We start from the raw sequence: 27,358 nt of genomic DNA on the forward strand, positions 1-27,358 counted from the left end.
AGAAAAGACAGTCTCTCCAATAAGTGGTACTGGGAAAACTGGACAGCTACATGTAAAAAAATGAAATTAGAACAATTTTCTAACACCACAGACAAAAATAAACTCAAAATGCATTAAAGACCTAAATGTAAGACTGGATATTATAAAACTCTTAGAGGAAAATCCAGGCAGAACACTCTTTCACAGCAGCAATATCTTTTTGGATCCACCTCCTAGAGGAAAGAAAACAAAAACTAAAATAAACAAATGGGACCTAATAAAACTTAAAAGCTTTTGCACAGCAAAGGAAACCATAAACAAAACAAAAAGACAACCTACAGAATGGGAGAAAATATTTGCAAATGATGAGACTGACAATGGAATAATCTCCAAAGTATACAAATAGCTCATGCAGCTCAATATCAAAAAAGCAAACAACCCAATCAAAAAATGGACAGAAGATCTAAACAGACATTTCTCCAAAGAAGACATACTGATGGGCAAAAAGCACATGAAAATCTGCTCAACATCGCTAATTATTAGAGAAATGCAAATCAAAACTACAATGAGATATCACCTCACACCAGTCAGAGTAACCATCATCAAAACGTCTACAAACTGTAGACTGCAAAAATGTTGGAGAGGGTGTGGAGAAAAGGAGTCCTCCTACACTGTTGGTGGGAATGTAAATTGGTTCAACCACTATGGAGAATATTATGGGATTCCTTAAAAAACTAAAAATAGAACTACCATATGATCCAGCAGTCCTACTCTTAGGCATGTATCTGGAGAAAATTATACTTCCAAAAGATACATGCACCCCAGTGTTCAGTGCAGCACTATTCACAATAACCAGGATATGAAAGCAATTTAAATGTCCATTGACAGATGAATGGATAAAGAAGATGTGGTACATATATACAATGGAATATTACTCAGCCATAAAAATGAATGAAATAATGCCATTTGCAGTAACATGAATTGACATAGAGATTATCATACTAAGTGAAGTCATTCAGAGAAAGACAAATATCATATGATATCACTTATCTGTGGAATCTGAAAAAATGATACAAATGAACTTAATTACAAAAGAGAAACAGACTCACAGACTTAAAAAACAAACTTATGGTTACTAAAGGGAAAAGGTATGGGGAGGGATAAATTAGGAGTTTGGATTCACATATACACACTACTATATATAAAATAGATAATCAACAAGACCCTACTGTATAGCAAAGGGAACTCTACTCAATATTCTGTAATAACCTATATGGCAAAAGAATCTGAAAAAGAATGGATATATGTATATGTATAACTGAATCATTTTGCTGTACACCTGAAACTAATTCAACATTGTAAATCAACTATACTTCAATATAAAATTAAAATTAAATTTAAAAAGATTAAAAAAAGAAGTGTCTTCCAATGCAAGGATCAGATCAAAGAACATGAATGGAATATTCCTACTGGGACGATTAGGAGGATAATACATCCTTGGTAGGTGCAGAGCCTATTCACTTACCCTCTGACTTTCCTTGTTCCCTTTCTCTACTACATCCAATTAAGCAGATAAAAACTTTGAGAAAGCTGCCTCTTCCTTCACCAGTGCCAAGCAGGACAAACTCAAAGAGCCATTTGTCTGTCTGTCTTCCTCTGATGTTGCTTCTTCATGTCTGAGCTATTGGGAGGAGAGAGAGGCAATAAATTCTCTTAATAAAAGCAAAAAATAAAAATGAAAAATAAGCCTATATGGTCAGTCACAATCCTTGCTATACTTATATAAATAAGACCAAGTTTTTTTAATCTAGACTTATTTTGCAAACAAATTTGTCTTAATTTGGCTATCTTTGATAGAAATGAGGGTGATTTTAGAGAGAAAAATTATCTTTCGATAGAAACCAAAATACATATTGTGGATATTAGATTCTAGTGCTATTAATTTTCCTTGAAGTTTTGTTAATTACCTGAAAACTGGACTATATCCTGAATTTTTCTAGTTTCCTCCACTACCTGACTACAACTCTCCAAACTAGTGTTTCCAAATTTTCTCCCACCCTTTTGACTTGGAATAATTGAAACTAAAACTGCCTTTTTTTCTGAAGTCCTGCATACTGAAGGTAGATATCTTAATATAAACTTCAGAGAAATCTCCACAGCAGCTCATGTTTAGACAGTCTTCTTCGTTCCTGTTGCTATATGGACCACTCAGAAAGTTTACCTGAACATCTGATGGACATTCAAACTACAAAAGATGCTTTAACCCCGACATTTAGAGATCTTCTCAACTGTCTACCCTCAGAACTCAAAAACTGATATGAAATTTGCCTCAATTATTAACCTTTTTTTTTTTTTGTCTCCATAGCAATGCCTCTTATTAAATACCTGATTGCTTGTACCGTAAGCTTAACTTCTACTTGGAAATACTGCTTTGGAAGAGAAAATTAAGGTAAAATGATCATATGGATGGACTCTAATCCAATATGACTTGTATCTTTATAAGGGGGGAATATTAGAACACAGACATGCACAGACTGAGGGGCAACCATGTGAGGACACAGCGAGAAGGTAGCCATCAAAGGAGAGAGACCTCAAAGAAACTAAACTTGATACTTTGATCTTGGACTTCTAGCCTCTAGATCTATGAGAAAATATATTTTTGTTGTTTAAGCCACCTAGTAGCCAGTGTGGTCTTTTGTTATGGCAGCCCTAGCAAACAAATACAATCACTATTAGGGAAAAAAAATCATGTGCTTTGTTATTCCAGTAGAATGATTTTAACACTGATTACTTCTTACCTTGAGATTATAAAAGACAGTGATAAACATTACTGTAGAGTATATATGAGTTGTGTCCTATGAAACAAAGGTAGTTAACAAACACCTCTCAGCTGTAGATGATGCCATGTGTTCATCTGATCAGCAAGAGGACATGAGTGGAAGGGAGAACCTTTTCTGCTTCAGACAAGCAACTTCCTGGGTTACCCTGAGTATGACAAAGAGGGCCATTGCTTGGGGACCAGGTCTCCAAGCAGTCACAACAGGCCTCAGGAACCCACAAGAAAATTGTGAAGGAAGAATATTACTAGCCAGGCCCATATGAATCTTTTCCTCCCATCACTGCTCTTTTGTGAAAAATTCTTCCAAATACACATTTTTGTCCCAAAATATCATGTTGGACGCTCGCTACTAGGAGCAAATTTTTCTAGCATCTCTGTTGGATGAATTTTCACACTTGCAAAATCACTTAGAAAAGAGTTCATCCTCCCAACACCTCCCCTGCACCAGTGTCCCCCTAAACAGCATCTGACCACAATATGAAGGAACTTACCTCCCAGGTAAACAGGTGCTTGAATGTGATTTAATTATCTCTGCATCCTCTCCCTGGTCTCCCTGTGAAATCCAGTCACCTCTTTGCATTAAAGCATTTCTGTGAGAAGCCCTGTAAGGTGCTGGCTATTCTCAATTCTGTCCTGCTGGTTCCTCTGAAGTGCCTAGAAGCTGTCCTCTCCACACACAAACTGTTCTGACAAACTTCATTTGAATGATTTGGATTTTAATTCTCAGTTTGCTTCTGTTCCTAAGCCTTAAGGCTTTTTTCTTTCTTTTTTTTTTTTAACCAATTCAGAAAAAAGCATCATTAAAAAAAAGACAAGGTTGGGCGTCCCTGGTGACGCAGTGGTTGAGAGTCCGCCTGCCGATGCAGGGGACACGGGTTCGTGCCCTGGTCCGGGAAGATCCCACATGCCGCAGAGCGGCTGGAGCCGTGAGCCATGACCGCTGAGCCTGCGTGTCCGAAGCCTGTGCTCTGCAAAGGGAGAGGCCACAACAGTGAGAGGCCTGCGTTCCGAAAAAAAAAAAAAAAAAAAAGACAAGGCTACTCGCAGATCTAACATGCTAAGCTTTAACTTAGTACGTTCTTAGGACTGATGTTTTCCAAGGAACAAACTTTCTTGTTTCCTGTGTACAAAAGTGAGAAAAAATAAAAATAGTGGTATCTTCACAGTTGAGTTCTTAACATATTTTCTGATATATGTAAAAAGAGAAAAATTGGCAAAATGAGTACCAACATTTTTAAAAATAATAATTAAGCCTAAATCCCTGGATTTACCAATTTTATAAAATAAGAAAGTAACATTTTATAAAATACAATTTTATGAAATATGATTTTATAAAATTTGTTTAGCTAAGTAACAAATGATTTGCCCACAAAACAGATTTAGCAGGTGGAGTCCAGGGGGCACATTCTACAAAATAAATTTATTGACACGGTAAAGGGTTACTAGCATAAAATTGTGGTGGGAATGAAAAGGGCAGTGACCTTCGTCCTGAAGTTTAGGAGTGATCCCTGAATTGAGAGATATCTGAGTTGAAGTGGTCACTGGAAACAAATGGTAGAGACAAATCACAGAGAGCAGACTGTATCAATTCCAGCTTCTGGACTCAGAGAAGGAAGGAAGAGCTTCAGATTTCACTGCAGAGAATGAGGCTGAGAAACTTTAAAATCAGATGCTTTTTCCCAGATCCCGGGGGCCAGCTAATGCACAAAAATGCTTAAAGCCACATAGGTATGTCACCTTTATTTCCTAGAGAAGATGTTAGCATTTTCTGAATCCTCATCTACCGTGCCTGGCATGCATTATTTTATAGCTTTCTGGAAGTTTCATCAGCACCACTGGTATATCTGTGGTACGATGTGTGTGTGGAGAGTACAGAATGCAGGTCCGGGCTGGGGGCAACGGACTCTTCTAGCTACCACAGTGAGTGGTGCCCCTGCAAACCTGAGTAAGGAAGACAACTTGCCTTTGGGTGGGTAGTGTTACAATCTGCATGTCTCGGGGCACAAATGTAAAGACCGACCCTGTTCTGGGAATGATTATGATTCTGACTGACCTCAAAGGGGTAATTATGAAACCCCTGGATCATCAGGATCTGGATGTTCCCTACTTTTTCCATGGTGTGATCATGACCGAAAGTGTGGCTGTAGATATCTGGGAACATTTCCAGAAATGTCCTCCTGTAGGAGTTAATTATAAAGTCAATGTGTATAAAAGAGAAAATAATATTGAAACCTATCAAGGGGAGTAGATCTTAAGGGTTAATATTGTAGATGGACTACTTTGGAAAACATCTTTTTCCCTTGGAGTATTAAGAAGTCATCTCATAATTGCCATCTCTCCACATTTTGTTCTAGAGTGCCTGGTTTATTGATATCAGTGTGAGACCTGTTTTAAATAAAAATCTATTTGTAAAAATCCGGATCTGTAATATGTTCTAAATATCATTATAGTGTCTTTTAACTATAGATTAAAAATCACTTCATTTTCAACAAAATATTTTGATGTAAACATCAAATGTTTTGAAAACAAAGGGGATCTGTTTTTGTTGTTTTCTCTTTTATCTAATTTTTGTATCCATTTTGTCTGGGCATATTAAATGGTAAAAATATTTATAAGATTTGCACTAGGTGAATCTTCTTAAAAAAAAATACTGAAGGCCACAGAGTCTGGGAATATTAATATCTTTTTAATAGATTGATCCCCCTTGATTTCTTATTCTGGAGTAAAGGTACAAGTTTTTCCATGAAAATTAGACACACAAATCATCTGACAGAATGTATGACAGATGGAAAATGATTGATGGGAATTTTGCTTTAATGCACATTGTTCGTTGTAATTTTGCCCAGCTTAATGAACTGTGAATTAATAATGAGGAGCAACACATTCAATGTATTATAGTAATAAAGTGCTTTTATGGACATTTTTCATGTTTCCAGACTTTCTTGGCCACCCTGAACAATTTTAACTCAAAGGATTAAAAAATAATCGCTTATTTAACTGTGTTAAAATAGTCAACTTTGAAAAGGATATTTTCCTGTATGAACTTTTTCCTAATTGATTCCATTTTGTTCTGATCAGTAAACTTACCTGAGTAAGCTGCACTATTTAAAAAAAAGTGATCTGATAGAGTATTAGATGACATACATGACCATAGTCCATTGTTTTCTGATTCAACGACATAAGGGAGTAAAGTGAAAAATTAATAATTATACATTTTTTAATTAGGAGAATAGAAAAACTAAATTTCTTGTAGAAATAAGCCTAAAGAGTCCTCGTGTCAGCCCTGCTCCTCTTAAAAGACCGTGACGCTGTAATACCAATGGATAATCTGGGAGAGAACCAGCTGTCATTAAAATAGATTTTACCAAGGCAAGGACAATAGGTTGCTTATTAGCAGTGAGAAATCAGTAGTCTTTTAGAAGTGTACCCTTTGGAAAGTGTGAGCTATATAATAAATGAAAGCCTTTCATTATTCATTGTTATAAGCCAAATGTAGATTAAATGTACACTACCTTCAATTCAGATATTAAGATATCCTTCCCTCAGTAATTTTATGAGATAACATGTATAATGTCAAGCATAGGCTAAGTCATATATTTTATAATCTTTCAAAAATTTTTAAAGCAATGTGTTAACCCTATAATGAATATAAAATGGATCCTAACTGCATGTCTTAGAAAATGTGCATTTCATAGAATTATTGAAGAATGAATCCTTAATAGCCCATCTTTTTAAGTATGTTAGCTGAACGTTATGATTGTGTAATATCATTTTAGGGCATTACCACATTTTAAGAAATAAAATAATATTCAGAAGCATACTTTTGCCAGAATGTAAAATTTAAAACCAGAAATTTGACTTGTGAAAAATCCTCACATGATTATTGGCCTGTTAAAAACTAAAGCAAACCCCACAAACCTGATGCAAGCTATTATGTGCAAAATAACGTGCTAGTTACACAGCCCTCTGGGAAGTGAATGTGAGTCCGGATGCTTCTTTCTTGGTTTATTTCATTCCTAGAGTACCTTTGTTGCAGGTTTTTCTTATGTTTCCAAAGGAAACAAGTAAGCCATCTCAAGTTTAAGTTCTGTCCTCAATAAAGGAAAAAATGTGCCAGATACCATTTGACTGGATGATAACTAAACTGGACAAATATTTTCTCTCACTGGAGACTGACAGTGTTTTAGTTGTGCTTAAAATTTGTGATTCTCCTAAAAAAAGAGTACAAATGAAAACTTATGGTTACCAGGAGATAAGGGGGAAGGATAAATTGGGAGATTGGGATTGACATATACACACTACTATATACAAAATAGGTAATAATAACCTACTGTATAGCACGGGGAGCTCTACTCAATACTCTGTAATGGCCTCTATGGGAAAAGAATCTTTAAAAACAGTGGACATATGTACATGTATAACTGGCTCCCTTTGCTTTACACCTGAAACTAACACAAATTTGTAACTCAACTATACTCCAATAAAAATCTTTTAAAATAAAAAAATAGAGTACTACATGCATTTCTAAGAAATAAACATTATTTTCTTCATTCTTCTAAAATAAATAAAAATAAAATAATGTAATATGTGATCTTCAAGCTAATGAACACCTAAGAATGAAATTTGAAAATCTACATTTGGAATGTATAATTCTTTTGTTCAGAGGCAGTGACATTCCAAAAGAACAAAACTTCTCCAACATTTCCCCATTTAGAGTAATGCTGACAGTGAGTGTCTGGTGGATCTCAGAGGGGCACAACTGATAATATATTTATCATGCTGCCAGTTTGCTAAGTGGTTTCATATTCACTAAGAAAGACTTGTCAATGGATACTGAAGAATAGATGTGAGGTCTCTGTGTGTTGTCTCTGGGTGAGATCTCTGTGTGAAGTCTCTGTATGAGGTCCCTTTGGAAGGTATCTCTGGGAAATCTGTTAAATCTGTGCTAGGTTTCTGTCTGAGGGTCTGTGAAGCAACACGAGGTCCCTGTGTGAGGTCTCAGTATGTGATCTCTGAGAAAGGTGTTTGCGTGAGAAGTCTCTCGAGAGGTGTGTCCGTGAAGTCTTTGTGTATTGTCTCTGGGTCTCTCCATTTCTTTTTTTCTTTTGGTCTCTCAATTTCTTGTCTTACTGTACCTTATGGAAGACGGAGCAGCAAGAGAAGGGCAAAGGGACTTGCTTCTTTCTGTTTTCTTGCTGTTCCATCAGCATCACCTGTCTGTGGCACTCTCCCAGCAGGAGCCAGGGGGGTCCAAGTCCAGCTTCCCCATATTCCCAGAACTCACTTCTGGGTGCCCCTGAGAGGACCCAGCAGCAGCCAGGCTCAGGTCCCAGCTCTGTCAACTCTCTCCTCTGGGTACCGACCCCTCCCACAAGTCCTGGCTTCACTCTCACTGCTCTGCCCATTCTGGAGGCTGCCTTGGGAATCGGGGCCCAGAGGTAGGGCCTGGCTCCAGGGAGAAACCAGGGGTGTGAGCAGTCCTGTGCTCACTCTGCCCCCTCCACCCCAGGTCACAGCATTTCCACGTGTTGAGGGGCCTGACAGGTATGGGGGATGGGGTCCATTTCTGTTGTCATCTGGATCAGGGGCATCAGCTGGAACAGAAATCTCCACAATGAGAAAGACACCACCTGGAGCTGTGTCCACCATGCGCCCTGCACATGGCAGAAAACACCAAATCACTCTAGAGAAATTCTTCCTCATCTCCCTGCTTTTCCATATGGATGGGGGTCAGGAGACAAGAAAAGCTGTGCCAGAAGCAGATCAGTGGAACACTCCTGCATTGCACCCTGCCCCATCCACTTTGCACAGGTCACCTCCACACCACCACGAATCCTGTCTGATTGCTTCTTCACCTGCCAGGCTCTGGGGTGATCAAGGACTGGGAGACAGGCAAGGCTTACTACACAATCACAAGCCAGTCCCCACCTCTCCCCTGGAGCAGTCCTTGGGCCATGTGTTTATGTGAAGGTCACCAGACTAGGAGTCACATCCCAAGTTCCCTAGTCCTGGCTTTTACACCTATTGTTAAGTTATCCTTTCTAAAAGTCAAGAGGTGATGATGTGTAAGCTTATTAAATATAGTATTAAGAGATTCACCTTCCCTGATTTGCTTTACTTCTATAAGTTTGACCTTCTGTTTTGACCTAAAGGTGGTTTCTCTAGGTCTGTGATCTTAGAGTTGGAATAGGGTAGAGACCCTGGCGTGGGGCCATGGTGAGCTACTGGACCCTTAACTTTTCCTCCCCTTTAGGCCTTTAGATGGTGGTTGTATGTCAGGGGGCTGTTCTTTCAGAACTGCAATTTATGGGAGTCTGGTACCACTTTGCCTCCTTCCTTGGATCCAAGGATTTTTCTACACCTACATCCCACCCTAAATTCACAGTGTTTGACCATCAGATAGTTACTACCCACAGTCACACCCCTATTCCATTCATCCAAAACTCCTTCTCTGGGGTTAACATAGAGTGGAAGGTAGGTGACCCATGAACGCAGCCATTCATTTATATGGGACTGGACTCAACACAGCCCTCAGCAGCCTCCCTGATACTCCCCCCACCTACACACACAGAGCTGGAAATGCCATCCTTGCTGCTGCTCTAAAGTGTAGGAAAAACAGAGGTGGGGGAGGGTGATGCTGTACATTTTATTATGGCTAAGCTAAAAGGGGTTCATAGGGCATACCTCAATCCCAACCTTCATCAGAGAGAGAAGGAACTCTTAAGAGCAGATGTTGTATATTCCCTACCAAGAGATCCAGGGGCAAGATTTCTCCTGTTTCTGAACTCAGAGCCCATACTCTATTCCCCCCAAACTTCCATCCACTTGGCTCTGACACTTCCTGGAGCCTGAATTGGAATGTCCGGCCCTATCGTGTAAACCTATCCACTACAGTTGCATAAAGTTCAAAGTAGCATAGAAGGAGGAGAAAGACTGGTTGAACCAGATCCTTGGGTGTGGGTTTCATAGGTTTTTCCCATCTCATTGCTAGAGTAATTTTGGTCTGTGTAATGACAGTATCATAAGGTGCAATGAAGGGACACGAGACAAGGAGCAAGCTTGTGATGCTACCGTCCACCTCCCTCCATGCCCCTCCCTTCTAGAAGACAAAGTGCACGGCACAGACAGCAGCCATTACACTCTGCTTTTATTAGAAAAAAAAAAAAAATATATATATATATATACATGTATTGGGGAACATTAAATACCTTGGACGTGCTAAGGAGAAAATCATTTTCTCTACATGGACTGAATGTTGACTTGGAGACATGTCTTCCTACTAAAGGGAAGACTAAAGAAGGATTTTACTGTCGACCAGGCAAGACACCTCCCCAAAGATGACAATGCCTTGGACAGTGTTGATGGCGGGCTGGGGCACCTGGAATCCTTGGCCCATACTGGCAGGTACTAACTGGAAACAAACTCTTCTTGGGGGGCAAGGATGGGAGGCACCTTAGGCCCAGCTGCTCATCGTCGAACCTTACACTTTTCAAACTATGTTGGTGTCTGACTTCCCTTTCCCTGATAGAACAACTCTGGCCCTTGGAGGTGGCTTTATGACTGCAGGCTGTATAACCCATCATTCTCCGTTGCTCTGGGTAGGAGGTAAGCCTATGGCAGCAGAAACACCCACATACTGGGACTTGGAATTCCAGTTTGTGTTCATTTAACTTTGTGGCATGAAGTCCATGGTGAATTGCTCTTTTTTCTTCTGGGATCTGTCCAACAGCTGTCATGAGTGCCTGACCCTCAGCAGTCTCACTCTTCAAGATTGATCTGCTTTTGACTGATCCGTGACTCTGGGCAGTGGCTGATATGGGCTTGAATTTTTGCAGAGCATCTCGACCATTGACTTTTTTATTGGGGAAAATCCACTTTAAAAATAGCCTCATCCTTTTTCTGAAGAGGCTTTCTGGAGGGCTATGTTTCTTCTCTGGCATGAGCTGGAGACATCTGCTCCCAATAGAGTCTGTTATTCCCCTGACCTGGGCAGGGCGGCTCATACTTCCAGCTTGAGAGGTCCCTAATTCTTTAAACCTTTCTTCATGCTCGCCTGGTTTATGCCTCCTACAGTCCTCTCTTTTGTAAGTAGGGGCAATCATCTTGCTCTGGCTCTTCCATGAGTCTTGGAGTTTTGAAGTTTTGGGCTCCTGCTGCCCTAGGTTGCTCCTTTGGGCTTCCATAAGGCCACTTGGCTCCTGGGAAGCTAACCTGTCTCTGGTGGGGACTCTCTGGGGATGGCACTGAGGCACCTGAGAAGCCAAGTTGTCTGCAGCAAGGAACATGTGTTTGGGAAAGTCCTGAAGCTGGTTGTCTGACTGTACCTTTACTTTGGAGTTAAACTCACTGGCAACCCCCATGTTAAGGCATGGCTCACCTGGATGTTGGAAAACAGACATTCTAGGTAGTAGGAAACGTTTACTGGCCCCTGGCACCTCTAAACTCCTCATATGTACATTTGTGGTTTGGGATTTTGTCAACACTTTGGTTTCCAAGATAACACTAGACTGTGGTTGAAGAGCAGGAGACTCCTTGGCCTCCACAGCCTCCCTGGCCTCTTCACCTCTCAAAGATTGGGATCCTAAGTTCACCTCCATCACTGTTACCCTATGGCAGGGGTCTCCTGAGGCCTGACCACCACTCTCCTCCGTTGGCTCATTCCTGACCATTGCTGAACTTGGACCTGGCTCTAGGCTGTCCCTCTTGACCCATTCCACAGTCTCACTCTTCCAGGTTCTGCCCACAAGGCTGAGTGTGAGGGACTGAGAAGGTGGCCTGCCCTCCTGTCCAGTCAGAGAAGCCTTTGAGGGCCCATGGTAGTCAGCAGATGGAATCGCTCCCAGGGCACTCTGGATTTCCTTACACACAGTTGAGGGGACAAGGAGAGGCCTCTTCAGGGTAGGAACTGACTCTTCTGTTATCACCTTCTCTCCTGAATGAGCCTGAGGAGGTTTCTCCAGGAACTCAGCACACTTGACTGTTGAGTGGGACCCAGACACACAGGTGGCTGAAGGGGAAGAGGCAAACTGCAGAACGGTGGAGGGTTGGAGCTTTTTCCGCTTCAAGAGATTTATGGGCTTGAGGACCTTGAGGGGGAGGGTCCACCTGTGCTTTACCCAAAACCTTCTAATGTGTGCTTCCAGCACCTCTCGAGTGTCTGGATCAAGGAAGGAAACCCTACAGGAGGTGTTCATGCAGGGTTCCCAACCCTTCAAGCAGTATCTTCCACAGGCTCCAGCAGGCACTGCTTTGCACGTCTCACCAGGAGGGTCTTGACATGAGAGCTGATGAAAGTTGCCCTTGCCAGGAAGCCTCCCCAGGCAGCTGTAGGAGAGCAGATGGGGCCAGGATGGCTGGACAGGACAGGCAGGGGTGGGCACCTGCAGCCCAAGAACCCTCCTCTGCCCCCACACTGACTTCATAATGCTCCTGCTCTCCCTCACCCTAGGGCTTTAGCCACGCCCTCCCATGGCTCCCCCTCCCAGGGCTGGGGTCACATTATAGGTTCTGGGAGGAAGGACGACCCAGGAGAGAAGGGGAAAGATTCTTTACCTTTGCAGAAGTGAAACCAGGTTGTGAGTCCCCTCCAGTTCTTCCAGGCAATCTCTGCAAGCTGGAAATCAGGAGACTGGGTCATGGTGGTGAAGGCAGAGGCCTAAGAGTCTTTCAGGAGGCTGAGTGCAATGGCCCTTTAAGGGAAATCTTTGGAGGATTAGACTCTGGAGCCCAAGTATCAGTGTCCAAGGCCACATGTCCCTGACAGTGATGGTAAGTCTCACTTGAAAAGGGTTTGTCCTTTGCAAAGTGCCTTCACGTTAATTAACCCCTGTAGCCCTTACAACTGCCGTGTAGGGGAGAAAGGTCAGTGGTCATCACACAGAGGAATCTGAGCAAAGTTAAACAACTTGTCCACAGTTGGACTTGGAGGTCCCACTTCCCAACCCAGGCACCAATGGTCCACCACAGTCCACACACCCCATTTCTAGGTCCTCATGGCTTCATTCTAAGCACAAATTTCTGGGAAGTATCTGGGCTCTGATCTCCTTCCAACGAGCCTTCCCAAGGCTCTGTTTCCTGAAGAATAAGCTCTGCCACTGGCATCCTCAGAGACCGTGAAGCTGGGCCCTCAGGATTAGGAGAGATGGAAGCTAACTCTCGGGGGCACGCAGGACTGAATGGCAAAGGCTTACCTTTCAAAGATCCACTTTTCTTCCTACTCCTGCTCCTCCCCTTCAGCTCTACTTGATGCTGAGAGAGAAGAAGAAATGAGGGGCTAACACCCAACTCTCACTGTCATCTATCTAGGCAAGCTGTGTTCATGAACAACATGACTTTCTACATTTAACTAAAACTCTGTGGGGTTTTTTCCCCTTTTACTTATTTTTAAAGTGGATAAAAATATTTTCAGTTTTTCTTCTTTGAAGAGTGCAAAGAAGGATTTTTTTTTTTTTTTTTTTTTTTGCGGTACGCGGGCCTCTCACTGTTGTGGCCTCTCCCGTTGTGGAGCACAGGCTCCGGACGCACAGGCCCAGCGGCCATGGCTCATGGGCCCAGCCGCGCCGCGGCATGTGGGATCCTCCCGGACCGGGGCACGAACCCACGTCCCCTGCATTGGCAGGCGGACTCTCAACCACTGCACCACCAGGGTAGCCCAAGAAGGATTTTTTAAGTTTTAATCACCATAGATTTCTTCTGTCACTGTTCCTCTGATCAAGAAACACACACATTCTCAGACCTAAATGCCCACGTGAGCTTTGTCAGATAGGATTCTGCTTCCCAAGGCCAGACCTCCACTCCAGCCTCTTCTCTCAGGCTCTCAGGGGCTCAGCATTGCCCTTAGATCAGCCCCAACACAGAGGAAGGTCTCACTTGAGACACCCGCTGTGGGAAGGTGGCTGGTGAACCAGGGCTCAGGGGTCAGCCTTCCTGCAGAGATTGAACTCTTAGTAATCCAGTCCTTAACCATTAGTCACTGCATTGGGGACTTGCCCTGGAGCCCTCTACCATACCTGAACTCCTGGTCTACGATCTTAGGCTAGAAATCCTCATGCCCACTCTAACCCCTCTCTGGCCTGGCTTTTCCCTAGAAGGATGATGTTCTCTACTTTTCTGAGAGTTCCCATCTCAGGAGTCTCTCTAGGTGGTTTAGAAAAGTGGAAATAAGAATAAGAAAAAAAGAGATAATCTCTGCTGGGATTAAGCCAAAGGTTTCTTACCTTCCTGATGTTTCTATGTTTCCTAGGTGGTGCTAAGAATGGATTACTCTGGAAGCAGGGGAGTAACATTAGGAAGAGCCCCAGTCCACACAGGAACCCAAGGATGATATCAATCACCCAGGAAGTTGGGCTGGATCTCAGCCAGATAGCAACCGTGTTTTTCAAAGAAAAGAGATTCTCCATCTTCTGAACTGCATTGCTGCCCTCAGGCAACAGAGCACTGGGAGTTCACTTGATGGCAGAACCCCAGGCCTGCATCACAGAGCTGTGGCCTTGTCACAAAGGGCTCCTGAGTGTGGGGGAGGGGCAATAAGAGAAAGAGGCTGAATCACTGCCCTTCCTTCCCATCCAGACCCACAGACACCTGCACCCTCCTGGGGCTTCCAGATCCCTCCTTCCAACTACTCTCATCCTGTCAGAGAGACCTTAGTCAATTTTCTGTTCATTCCATCTGGAACCTGGTTCCTTCATCCATTAGAGACCTTTACTTGAGGCCCACCAACTTGATAACTCTTGAACATCTTAAGCTGACCCTGGAAGACTGGCTGTTTCACAGACATTTTTACTCAGGATTTCCTTTGTCCTCAGCTCCAACTTTCCCACGTCATGTTTGTGTCTTGTGTACACCCAGGGATAGAACTTGAATTTCTTTTACACTTATTTAGTTTTGTGAATTTTGAATAGTGTATGTTTTGCCTCATTTTCTATCAGAGGGAACTACACACAAAAATTAAAATAATTTATTTTTCAAAATTCATAAGTATGAAAGAATTATAAATAGTTATATAATAGGGAAGAACAAATCTGACTCCACATCAGATCTTTTTTACTTTAATCTTTATGCTTTGTTGCCTGAGCTAACTCTGTCCATCCCTGTGACCCAGGCTGGCTCTGCACTTTTTGTAAAACAATGTTGCCCAGAGCCTGAAATATACAGGATAGCCTATTTCTAAGGCTCTGACTTTTAAGAGCCCATTCCTGGAGATAAAAAGTTGCAGAACAGAAAATAATAATTGTTTTGTTGGAGGTTTACAGGAACACGTGACCTGACCAGGATCTGACCCATCTGGCCAGCTGCTAGAACAAAGGATCCAACACCAAGATATTTGCAACAATTAGCCATGCCCCTCCCTCACCTTGCCTTTAAAAAGGCTTTGCTGAAAGCCTTCAGGGAGTTTGGGGTTTTTCCTGGGCATGAGCCACGTGTCTTCTTGCATGGCACTGTGTAAACCTTTCTCTGCTCCAAACTCTGGTGTTTCAGTATTTAGCCTCACTGTGCATCAGGCACACAGACTTGCATCTGGTAACAGTTAAACCTTCAAATGATATTTTTGTAAGTTTGTAGTGTTTATAACTCTGGAGTTAGTAAATCTTTAAACTGCACAAAAACTTTTGGGACACACTGCAAACACTCACACACACACGTACTCATTTTCCTTAACCAATCTAGTACTTTCAAATCCAATAATCCATAATTTTCTACTTAAAAAAATCTTTCATATGTTGTCTCAACCCAACTTCTTAGTTTGCAACGATAAGACAGTCCCCACTCTCCAGATAAATTTTGAATCCATTAGGGCTGCTATAACAATATACCATAGACTGGGTAGATTAAAGACAACAGACATTTATTATCACAGTTCTGGAGGCTGGGAAGCCCAAGATCAAGTCACCAGTATGGCCACCTCATAGTGAGAGCTCTCTTCTTGGTTCACAGCTGGAGCCTTCTCTCTGTATCCTCATATGATGGGAGGAGGCTAGAGATATCTCTGGAGTCTCTTTTATAAGGCACTAATCCCATTCATGAAAGCTCATAAGCACTTTTGCATGGCCCGGCCTCCTATCTTTAAGAGGTAGGATTTCAACATGTAAATTTTGAGAGAACACTAACATTCAGATATGTGCACTCATTCTATACCCGGAAGCTAGGAATGGGTTAGGGTGAGCCAAGGTCCTGACCCTAAAGGGCTGTAGGGTGAAGAGTAGGACTAGGGGTCAAACCCTTGGGGCTGAGCCAGGTCTTGAGCAGCCTCTTCAGATATCCCTAGTGTGTTATGTATGTATTCTCTTTTCTGAGTGTGCCTTGCCTTTCCTGCCCCATCCTCCCAGGCCCCTGAAGCTTCAAGTCCAGCCTGAACCATATAGAAAGGGAGCTTTGAGTCTTACACAAAACTCCCTTATGACACCACTTCCTACCCCTTAGCAGTAACACAAGATTCACTGAAGGATTCACATGGTAAATATGTCTTAATGCCCCATGAGGGCTTTAAAATAATGTGTATTCTCTGCTTGTTGGTCATAATTTTATACAGTTTTAGTGGGAACGTGGGCATGTGAGTTTATTTGGCTATATTGCCATGAATGTGCACTTTCACAAACATATCTCCTACATCTACTATTGTTCCTACAGTCTTTTCCTCCCATATGATAGTCTCACCTTAATTCCACCTTTTATCAAAATTTAGACTTAGGTCTGTCACCATGTGGACATGCTTTGTAACAAAATAGCTTCAACCGAGGAGGTCAGTGGAAGGCCTGGACCAGCTATCTTGGTTCCATGATAGTAAGCAAAGGATCGCAAACTCCCATGTTAAGCTTAAGCAGAAAGCAAAGTTTAGTTAAGCATAGGTACACTCTCAGAGAGGGAGAGAGAGAAGGAGAGAGAAAGAGCAGGCTGTTTCTGAGAACAGGCTATTTCAGCGAAGTGAAGCAAGCCCAAAGCAAAGTATATCGAAGCAAAGGTACACTCTCGGGGTGGGGGGGGATGGGTGTACTGTTTCTGCAAATTGAAAGCAGCATTCCTATAAAGGCTTACGAGCGCTTTTAAGGAGCATTTTGCAGAGAGGTGGGGGTGAGTGACAAGGATCATTATTTGATTGACAGTCCTGAGCTATGGAACAAGTTTTCTGCTGCGCATGCTCTCATCCTTGAATCCCCAAGAAATGCCTACTGGGTGGGGGGAGGGGCAAAACCACATGTAATTTATTGTAATTATGGTATAATGAGTTTGGATTTACTATAGGTTATACGCCTGTCTGGTCTGGGCATGCACAGCCTGGAGAAGTCCCCTTGTGTTACTTGGCTCTCTTTATCAGGATAAGCTGCCCACCACCCGACCATAGTTTCTCCCGTTCTGGGTGGAGTCAAGGGAGAGTCCCCAGATGGCTGGGTGTGACTCAATTTCTTCTTCTTGTCTTTCTCACCACTGTCACCTCCTTGCTGCTAATGTCTGACTAACTACCTAACAGGTCTTCCTTGCATTCATATTTGCTCTCTAAATTTTCTCTATTACTTTATTTTCAATATGTTTTGTTTGATGGGGTTTTTTTTTGAAATTTAAAAATCTTATGATAACATTTACCTTGATTTATTTAATTATTGTTCTACTGTTATTGATTTCTGCCATCTTATTTTATGCTTTATTTTCTACATTTTCTTTATTGTTTCTTTTTTTCCCTTCTTTGGCATCTTCCATTTTACAGGTCAAGGGTACTTATGTTTGTTTGACATTTGGGAATTTTTAGTATTGTAATGGTTTTATATCTTGAATTATGTTAATTTTCTCAATTTCTTACCCGTGGATGAAAAATGTTCCCTGCCATATCAGTAGACAAAGGATGTTGCAGTCATCAAGTCAGACGTCAAAGCGGGAACCCTCAACTGTGCACCTTGAGGGGATTCGGGATGGAGAAAAACAGGGTACTGGTTCTAGAGTTAAGGTGCATATCAAAGGAATGATTTCATGGAGCCCAGATTCTTTCATCTTCTCATACATAGAAAAATGCTAAAGTCCTTAACTTGAGAGGTCTAGTTTTCTTTAATTAATAGTAATCTTTTGATGTTCTGACTACCTGGTTTTTCTTGACTGCTCCCTTAGGTCTTCTGAGCAGTTCCTCAGAGTGATCTGACAGGCTGTGTTCTGGGCTTAAGTCCTCAGAAAATCTGCCAAATAAAACATAATTCTCCTTTTGGGTTGTGCATATTTTTCAGTCAGCAGTCTTGGCAACCAATGAAGGGGCCCAGAGCAGACTTTTCTTCTTTGCCTGAACTCTATGAGGATCCAGAGTCCTGGCACCAGCAGAGGCTTCTTGGGCCTGTCCGCTTTCTCAGAGAGTCCAGACGAATTTGGGTGAGTATCTCCTGGTTCTTGGATCTCCAGTTTTGGTTGATGATCCTAAGTTTTATTCAGTGGTGTTAAACTCTTCTCTTGAGTAGTAGGTTATCCTTGAAACTTGGTTTCAAGAAGAAGTACCTGGGTCATCCTCAGTGAAAGACACTGGGAAGATTTTTACTCAGTTTAAACACTGAGAGCTTAACCTCGGTAGAAAAACACTGGGAAGACTTTTGCTCAAGTGGGTTAGCCTCACTTAAAAGACACTGGGAAGATCTTGCTCAGTTTAGACACTGCGTGGTTTATCCTCAGTTGAAAGACTCTGAGGTGAAAGGTGCTCAGGTGAAAGACACTGAGTAAAAGTTGGACTGGGTAATTAGGTGGAAGACTAACCTGTCTTCCTTGAATTGGCTACTTTAATAGAGTTTGTCAAAATAAAAGTGATCTTCACAAATTGAACTCAGAATGGGGAACTTAGCTTTCAATACAAAAGGAAAAGGAACAACAACAGATTTCCAGCTTCCAACGGATATCCTGGCCAGGTTTATGTCCATACAAAATTTACATTTACAAGTGCTTACTTTCTTGGGACTTAAAGAAAATCTTGCCCTAAAAATGACTAAGATAGGACTCTTTTATTGCATATGCAGTTAAGTTAGAAAAAGCTGGCTTGATAAAAACGTCTTTTCAGAATTCTGACTTCAAAAAAACAAAAGGCTTTCTAGGGGAAACTTGCATTTCTCTTCCTGTGTCTTTGAAATGTTAAGTGTTCTGATATTCTTCAGTGTGTGTGTGTGTGTGTCTTGAGAACTTGGTCACTACCATCCAAAAGTACTTATATGGTGTACATTTGCCAATTTCCTCACTTCCATTGTGAAAGGAGTTCCCTATTCCTAAGAAAACGGACCTATGTCCGACTGACGCAGAAGATGGAGATTTATCCCAGTGCATTTATATATGTATATCTATTAAATTTATGTATATATATATAATGCCTAATGGAAACATCTCAGATGTTCTATTTGGTATTTTTCTTTAATTTTACTTATAAAATTGTGGCCATTTTTAACTCAAAAGAGGAGAACTTTAAAAATTAATTAAGAAGACAACCTCAGTAGTCTAAGGTTCAGAGTGACTTGGCAGAGAAAATTGCTGAATGGTTAGATAATAGTGCCGGTATGCTTGGCTATTGTAACACTTTACATTTGAGTTTCTCTTCCTTGAAATTACAAGAACTATATGACTCAAGAGAAAGATTGATAATTAGGAATATTCTGCTTGCTTTATTTTTTTTTTATTATTTTGTTGTTGTTGTTGCGGTACGCAGGCCTCTCACTGCTGCGGCCTCTCCCGTTGCGGAGCACAGGCTCCGGACGCGCGGGCCCAGCGGCCATGGCCCACGGACCCAGCCGCTCTGCGGCATGTGGGATCCTCCCGGACCGGGGCACGAACCCGTGTCCCCTGCATCGGCAGGCGGACTCCCAACCACTGTGCCACCAGGGAAGCCCCTCTGCTTGCTTTTCATAGAGCCTATTGAAGAACATTTTCATTATTTGCAGGTCATAGGAAGGAACCTTCATGATCTAAGTTTTGAACAAGTAGTGTGGCAACACAAAGCTATGACTTAAAAAGGAAATTTGAAATGACCTATTTCTTTTGGCATCTCAATCCAGATATCTGTCAGTAAAATGCGTCACTTTTCAGTCAAATGGGTGGTCAGCAATATAATTTTTTATTGGGAAGCTGAAAGACACCATTGCCATCAGAGCACCTGCCGTGTTCACATCTATATTTGAGCATCTTTCGTTTTCCCAAGGGGTGCAAGGGAAGAGAAGGAAGGCCGAGAAATGCACTTGAATAAAGCTTTTCAAGATGGATAGAACAGAGAGCATTCCCAGAGGCGGGTCAAGTTCAACCCAAGAACAACTCTCTCAGTGCTTTCACAACTAGGTAAAATACAAGACCAGTAGTAACTCAGCTCTCAAATCAGTGCTGAAATCCAGCAGAAGGTTGTTAATATTGATACAGTTAACATACATCAAATAGGATTACTGAATTTTCTGAATCCAACTGAACTCCCAGGATTGTTTGGTTTCAAAGGCTGTTGGGCTCAAGACGCATTTGGTTTTAAATAATCCTTCCTAAAATGTTCAGCTTTCAGTCTGATATGATTGAAACCCAGCTTGAGTGTGTCTTATAATACACTGGACTGGAAAGACTATGGGCATTGAATTATTCAAAACATGGCAGGCGAAGGAGTGATATGTGGGGAGGATGTGATCATAGAAATGAGTGAGACTTGATATGTCTTGTTATCTCATTTGATTTACCTGTTAGAACTCTTCCAAATATTAGAGGAAAGAAATCAATATCAATTTTCACCTGTCACGTTCCACACTTCAGTGATGAATGAATGTCAAATTTGACCAGTTTTCTGTACCACCTGCTCTGAAATAATATTTCTGGGCCTTTATTAAAAATGTAAAATTTTCATTGAATTTCCAAATATGATTCTGCAGTGGCTAATTCAGCTTGTTTTATTAGTAAGCAAGTTCTGATGAGTAACACTAATTTAATAAGCCTGCATATGAGGTTAAAGTTTAAACTATTCCTGCCGAAGGTGATGAGATATGACTGTGATGTGGTGGTAGGGCACTCACCTTCCTGAACGAACCCTGCGAGCACACAGTTCTTGGGAGAAACCAGTACAAATCTGATATCATTGTGCATGTCTCCTGTAGCAGTGGAATGCACACACATACAGACATGATCATGGGTGAAAAAACACACATGCGCACCTTAGAGGCTTACATTAATTTCTGAATATAGTTCTCTGGAAAGAAAAAGCTTTACTGATGATTTGTATTTTTATAGTTTATTGTTTTATCCATACTAAAACACTTCATGAAATCACTTCCTGCTTTGTTGTCCATGGAATCCTTTCCATTTTGAGATGCTAAATATAAATCGAAATAATGATTATAGTCCTTGGCCATGAAAGACTAAGTTACAGAGGACCCGGTGACTGGAGGTCAGAGCTGCCACGGAATTATTCTCTGCTCCAGAGACCATCAGAATATCACTGTGTACCCACTTAAGGATAGAATGCTGCTATTGAGAAACGAGCTCTCTTTTATTTCTACTAAAAGGAGAGAACAGTAGGGGACCTTGGCTGCGCCAGTGTATGAGACTTTCTCTGTTTTGGACAATAAGCCAAAAACAATACATGAAATAGCCTCACGCCTTTTGTCTTTTGTACTCAGCTCCTTCCTGTATTGCTCCTGATCAGTTACACTTAAATCAACAAGAGTTGCTTGAACATTTTGACAGTTATGTTCCCCATACCCTGAAGCATTTTTAAAGGGTTACTGAGATAAAGCTATTTCAAAAATACTCCCTCCAAATTTTTTCAGGGTGGCATCAATGAAAGTAACTTAGAGGAAAAAAACTTGAGTTCCTGGCCTACCACTCTAAGGCCAGGCAAGCATAAACCTTCAGAGCAAAACCTAAGTTTGCTCCCAGTTGAGAATTTGGTTTCCACGGTCTTATATAAAAAGTATATGGAGACTTTAATTCCCTATAAGCCCTTTCCAAAGAGTGAATACAGTTCATCATTCGTAAGAGATGATGAAAGTTACAATTTTGTTGAATAGGTGGAATATATATTACATATAATATACATATTTATTTTTTATATATATATATATAAAATATATATAAAGTTACTATTCAGAGTCCTAAAACGTGGATTTTTCTTACTTACCAAGAATGAACAGTAACTTGATCTCTAAACAATAAAGCACCTGGTCATAACAGAATCATAACAAATATTTGATATCAGAATGAATTCACTGTTCAGGTGTAAAGAGGGAATAGCTCCAGTTTTCCTCTTTCGTGCACCCCATTATTGCATCCTGGACAGAGGGGATTTTCTTGATTTTAATCTAAAGGAGAAATGGTCACTTTTGTTGAGATGGAAATTGACCACCTCAGTAGGCAGAGGCACTGTTTTTATTTGGCTGAATTCATGTTTCTAGTGATAATTCAAGGTGTAATAGGGTTTTCTCAGCCACTCCAAAATCTGAAAATGATAAGCATCTCACCAGAGTTTCAGGATGGCCCATTACCTATTCTGTGGAAAGGATATTCAAAACACCATGCTTCATCAATGTCTTCTTTGACTTATTAATGAATGGACAACTACTGAGTTAAGACAGTGTCTTATCCTTGCTTCAAAAAAATAAAAACAAAAAACCCCCACAAACACAAAAAAACTGTTAACAATGAAAACTTATTATGCCAGGCCTTAGTATGGCCTGACTTGGAAATTTAGTTTCAGAGGCTTTTGTGAATATACCAAGGAAAGAGGACCTAGGCGTATCTTACTCCCACAGGCCGCCAATAAATATTTGCTTAAGGGACAAAAAATTAATATATAGTATAGGAGAGAACCTGACAGATGCTTAACATTACTGAGTGATAGCAATGCCCAAACTCATCTGTGATCAAACACTATGAAAGTATCCTCCTAAGGATAAACTTATTACAAATAAGAAGTGAAAATTCAATTATGCAGATACTTTCAGTGTCAGCTCTGATATGCAAAAAGCATGGAAGTTGTCACTGTATCTTGTCCTTACAAGATAATGCTGTACAAAATGAAAATCAGTGACTTTTCTCAGACGTGATTAATAAAACATGTAACTATGAAAGAATTTTCAAACGGTAATTATGTATGTGTATATATGTGTCTCTGAAAAATCTGTGTCAAAGAAAACTGAGGCTATCAGTATAAACTTCTTTAACTTCTATCTCTTCTTACCTTTATTTCCTCCCAAACTTACCAGTATCCATCCAGCTCGAAGGATACAAGTGATTTTTATATACTGTGCAAGGTTTTTTTTTTCTTATTCATATGTCCATGTTTCCCCAATTCTCTAAATTATTGTCTACATCTTCAGGATCTCCTTTATTGGTTCCTTCATTTCAACATATAAAATAGAAGTCCTTCTCATTCTAAAAAATTCTTTTTTGCTAATTATTTTCTCTTTTCATCCAAACTCCTTGAGAGTAGCCTATTCCCACTGTCCTCACTAGCCCCGCCTGGCCCCGACAGGCAGCCCTACACCCTCAGTTTATTGCCATCTGGCTTTTCGTCCACCACTTCACTGCACTGCTCTAAGGTCACTGGGGACCTAACTGCCCAAATCCAATGGACACTTACATTCTCTGAAGGATGACACTGTCATCTACTTCCTCCTTCTTGAAACTCTATCACCTCTCTCCTTCCCAGAATTCTTTCTCTGCTTATTACTTAAACGTTGTCAGTACTCACAATTCTCTGAAATCTCATCCATTTTCATGATTTTAATGGCTGCTATGTGCTGGTGACATTCAAATTTTTATCTTTCCATGTCTTCACGTGCATGTCCAGTTATCTACCAGTTTGTCTTCTGAATTCTACAGGTGCTTTCAAATTCTACATGTCCAGAACTAAAGTCTTTTCCCCACTTCAGTTCTTTATCCCCTATTTCCAAACTCAATGATACCACCACCCAACCTTAGTCACACAGATGGGGGTTCAGCCTCCGCCTCCTACTTCTTCCTTACTTCCCAAGGTCAAGTCTTGCTGGTAATTTCCTAAATACAATTAGAACTTATTTCCTCCCTTCATCTATACCTTATTTCAGACCCCTTTCTTCTTGCCGTTACCTGGTCTAGAAGTTACGAAATTGCTGTTTGGTGGAACCAGTTGTTAGACATTCTATTCGAAAAGGACTCTAGGGTCAAATAGCTTTGAGGATGGCTGTGTACCATACGCCTGCTGTGACGATCCAGAATGAACATTAGCCTACAGCAGCCCCGAGAAGCTGTACAGTAAAGGAACCTGATTAACTTTCCTTAAGCCAGGTTCTCCCTTCTGCCGGCCTATAAACCTTTCAGTAGGGACAGGAGAGGAGGTGGCAGCGTGAAAATCCCACTTGAAAATATAAAGCACTGCTCCTCAGAAGAGTGGGGCATAATTATCTCCAGGCTTCTTCAGATTCCTCATCCATACTGACGTCAGTGGTCTAAAATGCCACCTGAACTTGTCGCTTCCATTCTTAGCTATTTTCTGAGGAAACCAGCTCCACACACATGGGTGGTTAAGACCCGCTCTCCTCCTCCTCGCTGCCTCCTTTAGGGGCACTTGCCGCTGCCTGGGGACACTGCACTGATCCTCCAGAGCCTGTGCCTGTGGCTCTGTGACACACCCCTCGCACACTCACGGCTCTGGACTTCCGCTGTCCACTCTGCCTTGAGTATCCTTGCCTTTCACCAGCTGACTCACCAGTTTCTCACGAGTCCTTTAAGACTTAGCTTAGGGACTGCCTCTTTTGATGACTTTTCTTTGCCTCACGGCTCCCCCTCTTCTTCCACAAACACTGACTAAACGCCCTGAATATGCCCGTCACAGCAGGTCACGTGCAGGATGAGACATCTGCTGTGCGTCTTCCCCTCTCACTCCACTGCTAAAGGGCCAACACTACATCTTGCTCGTTGTTTCACTCCTCTAACACTCAACCCATGACTAAGGAACTAACTAGTACTGTAGTAGCCCTCTTAGTAACAATCAGGCAGGACCTTCTACCAGAAATCTGACACTCCAGCTTTTCTCTCATCTCACCTTTCACTCTGATTGAACTAAAGACTTATCTGTACACGTTTTACCAGGGAGACATCATTTAATCCAGAGATGTGTCATCACATACTCTTACATACTCTGCCATTTAAAAGTTCTGCTCAGATGGGGGAAGGAGACAGGTGTGCTTTCTGACAGCCCCACTGTGTTTGCACTTCTACTGGTCACTGGCTTCTCTCAGTGCCTTCCTTAAACCCTTCTTCTCTTAACAAGGAAACAGGATAACAAAGTAATTAAGAGCCTGGTTACAGCCTATGTGTGAACAGAAACATAGCCAAGGACATAGAGAATAGACTGGCGGTTGCCAAGGGGGAGGGGGTGGGAGAGGGTTGGATTGGGAGTTTGGGATCAGCAGATGCAAACTGGTGTATATACAGGATGGAGAAACAAAAAGGTCCTACATGGGACTTCCCTGGTGGCGCAGTGGTTAAGAATACGCCTGCCAATGCAGGGGACATTGGTTCAAGCCCTGGTCCGGGAAGATCCCACATGCCAGAGAGCAACTAAGCCGGATGTCACAACTACTGAAGTCCAGGCACCTAGAGCCCGTGCTCTGCAACAAGAGAAGCCACCACAATGAGAAGCATGTGCACCTCAACTAGAGGAAGCCCGCGTGCAGCAACAAAGGCCAAACACAGCCAAAAATACATACATACATACATACATTTATTTTTAAAAAGTGCATGTATTTAAAAAAACCCCAAAAAGGTCCTACTGTAGAGCACAGGGAACTATATTCTATATCCTGTGATAAACCGTAATGGAAAAGAATATGAAAAAGAATGTACATAAATGTGTAACTGAGTCACTTTCCTGTACAGCAGTAATTAACACAACACTGTAATTCAAGTGTATGTCAATAAAAAATAAAATTTAAAAAAATTGCCAGAAAAATAGTCACGTAAGGGGAACTTCCCTGGTGGTCCAGTGGTTAAGACTTTGCCTTCCAATGGAGGGGGTGAGGGTTCAATCCCTGGTCGGGGAGCTAAGATCCCACATGCCTTGAGGCCAAAAAACCAAAATATAAAACAGAAGCAGTACTGTAACAAATGCAATAAACACTTTAAAAATGGTTGACATCAGAAAAAATCTTTAAAGAAAAAATTCACATAAATCAGAAACAAATGAAAGATAATAAAGTCCATACATTAAAAAAAAAAGAGCATGGGTTCGGGTCACATTGCAACTTCCCACTTACTTATAGCTGTGCAATTCTGGGCAACTCACATAATGTCTCCTCAGACTGTTCATCTATAAAATGGGGATGGTAAGAGTTCCCTACCTCAGAGCGTTGCTGTAATCCATAAACACGGTTAAGTGCCTTGGTAAATGTTTGAGGCTCTCTGGTTATTATGAATTAAAATATGTCAATGGCTTCTGGCCGTGTGATTTATATAATAGTTTGATGTTTAACCAAATGGTAAAACTATTCCATTTATTATTCCCATCTCTTTTTAACCCTTAGCCTGCTTTGTTGTTTATGTTTTCTCCCACCACAGAGTGCTAGTTCCAGGAGAGTAAAGGCTTTATTTTGTTCACTGCTGAAAGCAACAGCACCCAGAAAAGTACTGTACATATGAAGCCCTCAGTATACACTAGCTGAATGAATGGTGCAAAGTGTTACAAGGAAAAGTACACCCAAACTTTCATTATAATAAAAAAGTATAGATAAAAAAATCTTTCTCTAATGGCTTCCAGTCAAGTAACTGAAAACACCATATGCTATAATAAAAACATAAGTAATTTATTAAAATTTGAAGGCAAAAGCATAATTTAAAAATATTTAGACCTATGTTAGGCGTGATAGAGTATGGATGCTTTCTTGAAATTCACAATCAGATCCAAGAGTATCACTTTCAGACTGTTCTAGTAGACTGAGTTTACTTTTAGTTGTCTTTGATGAAACAGTCACTATTCTACTCTCTTTCTTAACAGAAATGTATTTTTTCGAAGACTCACTTTTAATTGGTTTATTAACCAAAGAATTATTTTGCCCAATTCCTTTGCTTTTCTGCTTTACAGGTGAGTCAGAGCAGGAATGCAGGTCCTTCCCAGGTTGTTTCTTAGCAGAGTAGTTTTTGGTCTATTCACCTGCTTTGCTCATTTTTCTCTGAAGAAGACCTGCTATTTCTAGATAATTCTTCTTCTTTTCTTTGACTTCCAGTTCCAGAAATGACGTCTGCTGAAGGAGAACATGTTCTAGCAATGAAATCTTCAAAAGACTCCTGCCGCTGCTCTGTGACTGCGACCCCCAGGTTGTCTTTGGAAGTTTCTAAGGCCTCCTGAGTAGACGCTGGGACATGGAAGGAGTCGAGAGGCAAAGGAATCCTAGCATCACCTGTAATTTTCGGAAAGTGGAGGGGAAGACAAAAGACAAGACAAAAATTCAGTGATGAACAAAGCCAACCATTAAAAAGTAGAGTTCAAAACTTCAATGTTACTCTGTAATCTTATTATTAACACAGTCCATTGATTAATCAGAAGATTTCAGAGCCAGTTTTTTTTTGTAATTATATCTTGCCAAGTGATTC

General features: G+C 41.3%; 2 protein-coding genes across 8 annotated transcripts in view; one reads left to right on the forward strand and one right to left on the reverse strand.

Moving 5' to 3' along the window:
* Positions 1-27,358, forward strand: part of LOC309808565 (interferon regulatory factor 6-like) — a 726,310-nt gene that overhangs the window by 200,040 nt on the left and 498,912 nt on the right. Inside the window, exons 4-5 of one of the 7 annotated variants that reach the window (XR_014294752.1) lie at positions 18,025-18,163; positions 26,992-27,262. The exons of 5 other annotated variants lie outside the window; for them this stretch is intronic. The gene's annotated coding sequence lies outside the window, so the exon portion shown is untranslated. Of the gene's footprint in view, positions 1-18,024; positions 18,164-26,991; positions 27,263-27,358 lie in introns of those variants that run through there. One more of the 7 variants, XR_014294754.1, reaches the window with a different exon arrangement.
* On the reverse strand, positions 10,067-12,240 carry LOC309808815 (spermatogenesis-associated protein 31A6-like; the record flags this gene model as incomplete). Its single annotated transcript, XM_082629389.1, has 1 exon — positions 10,067-12,240. The coding sequence occupies one exon, from the start codon at positions 12,238-12,240 to the stop codon at positions 10,123-10,125; it is 2,118 nt and encodes a 705-aa protein (XP_082485515.1). The 3' UTR covers positions 10,067-10,122.

Source organism: Mesoplodon mirus, assembly GCF_964341445.2.
Source record: "Mesoplodon mirus genome assembly, chromosome: 7".
In the NCBI taxonomy this organism is placed as follows: Eukaryota; Metazoa; Chordata; class Mammalia; order Artiodactyla; family Ziphiidae; genus Mesoplodon; species Mesoplodon mirus.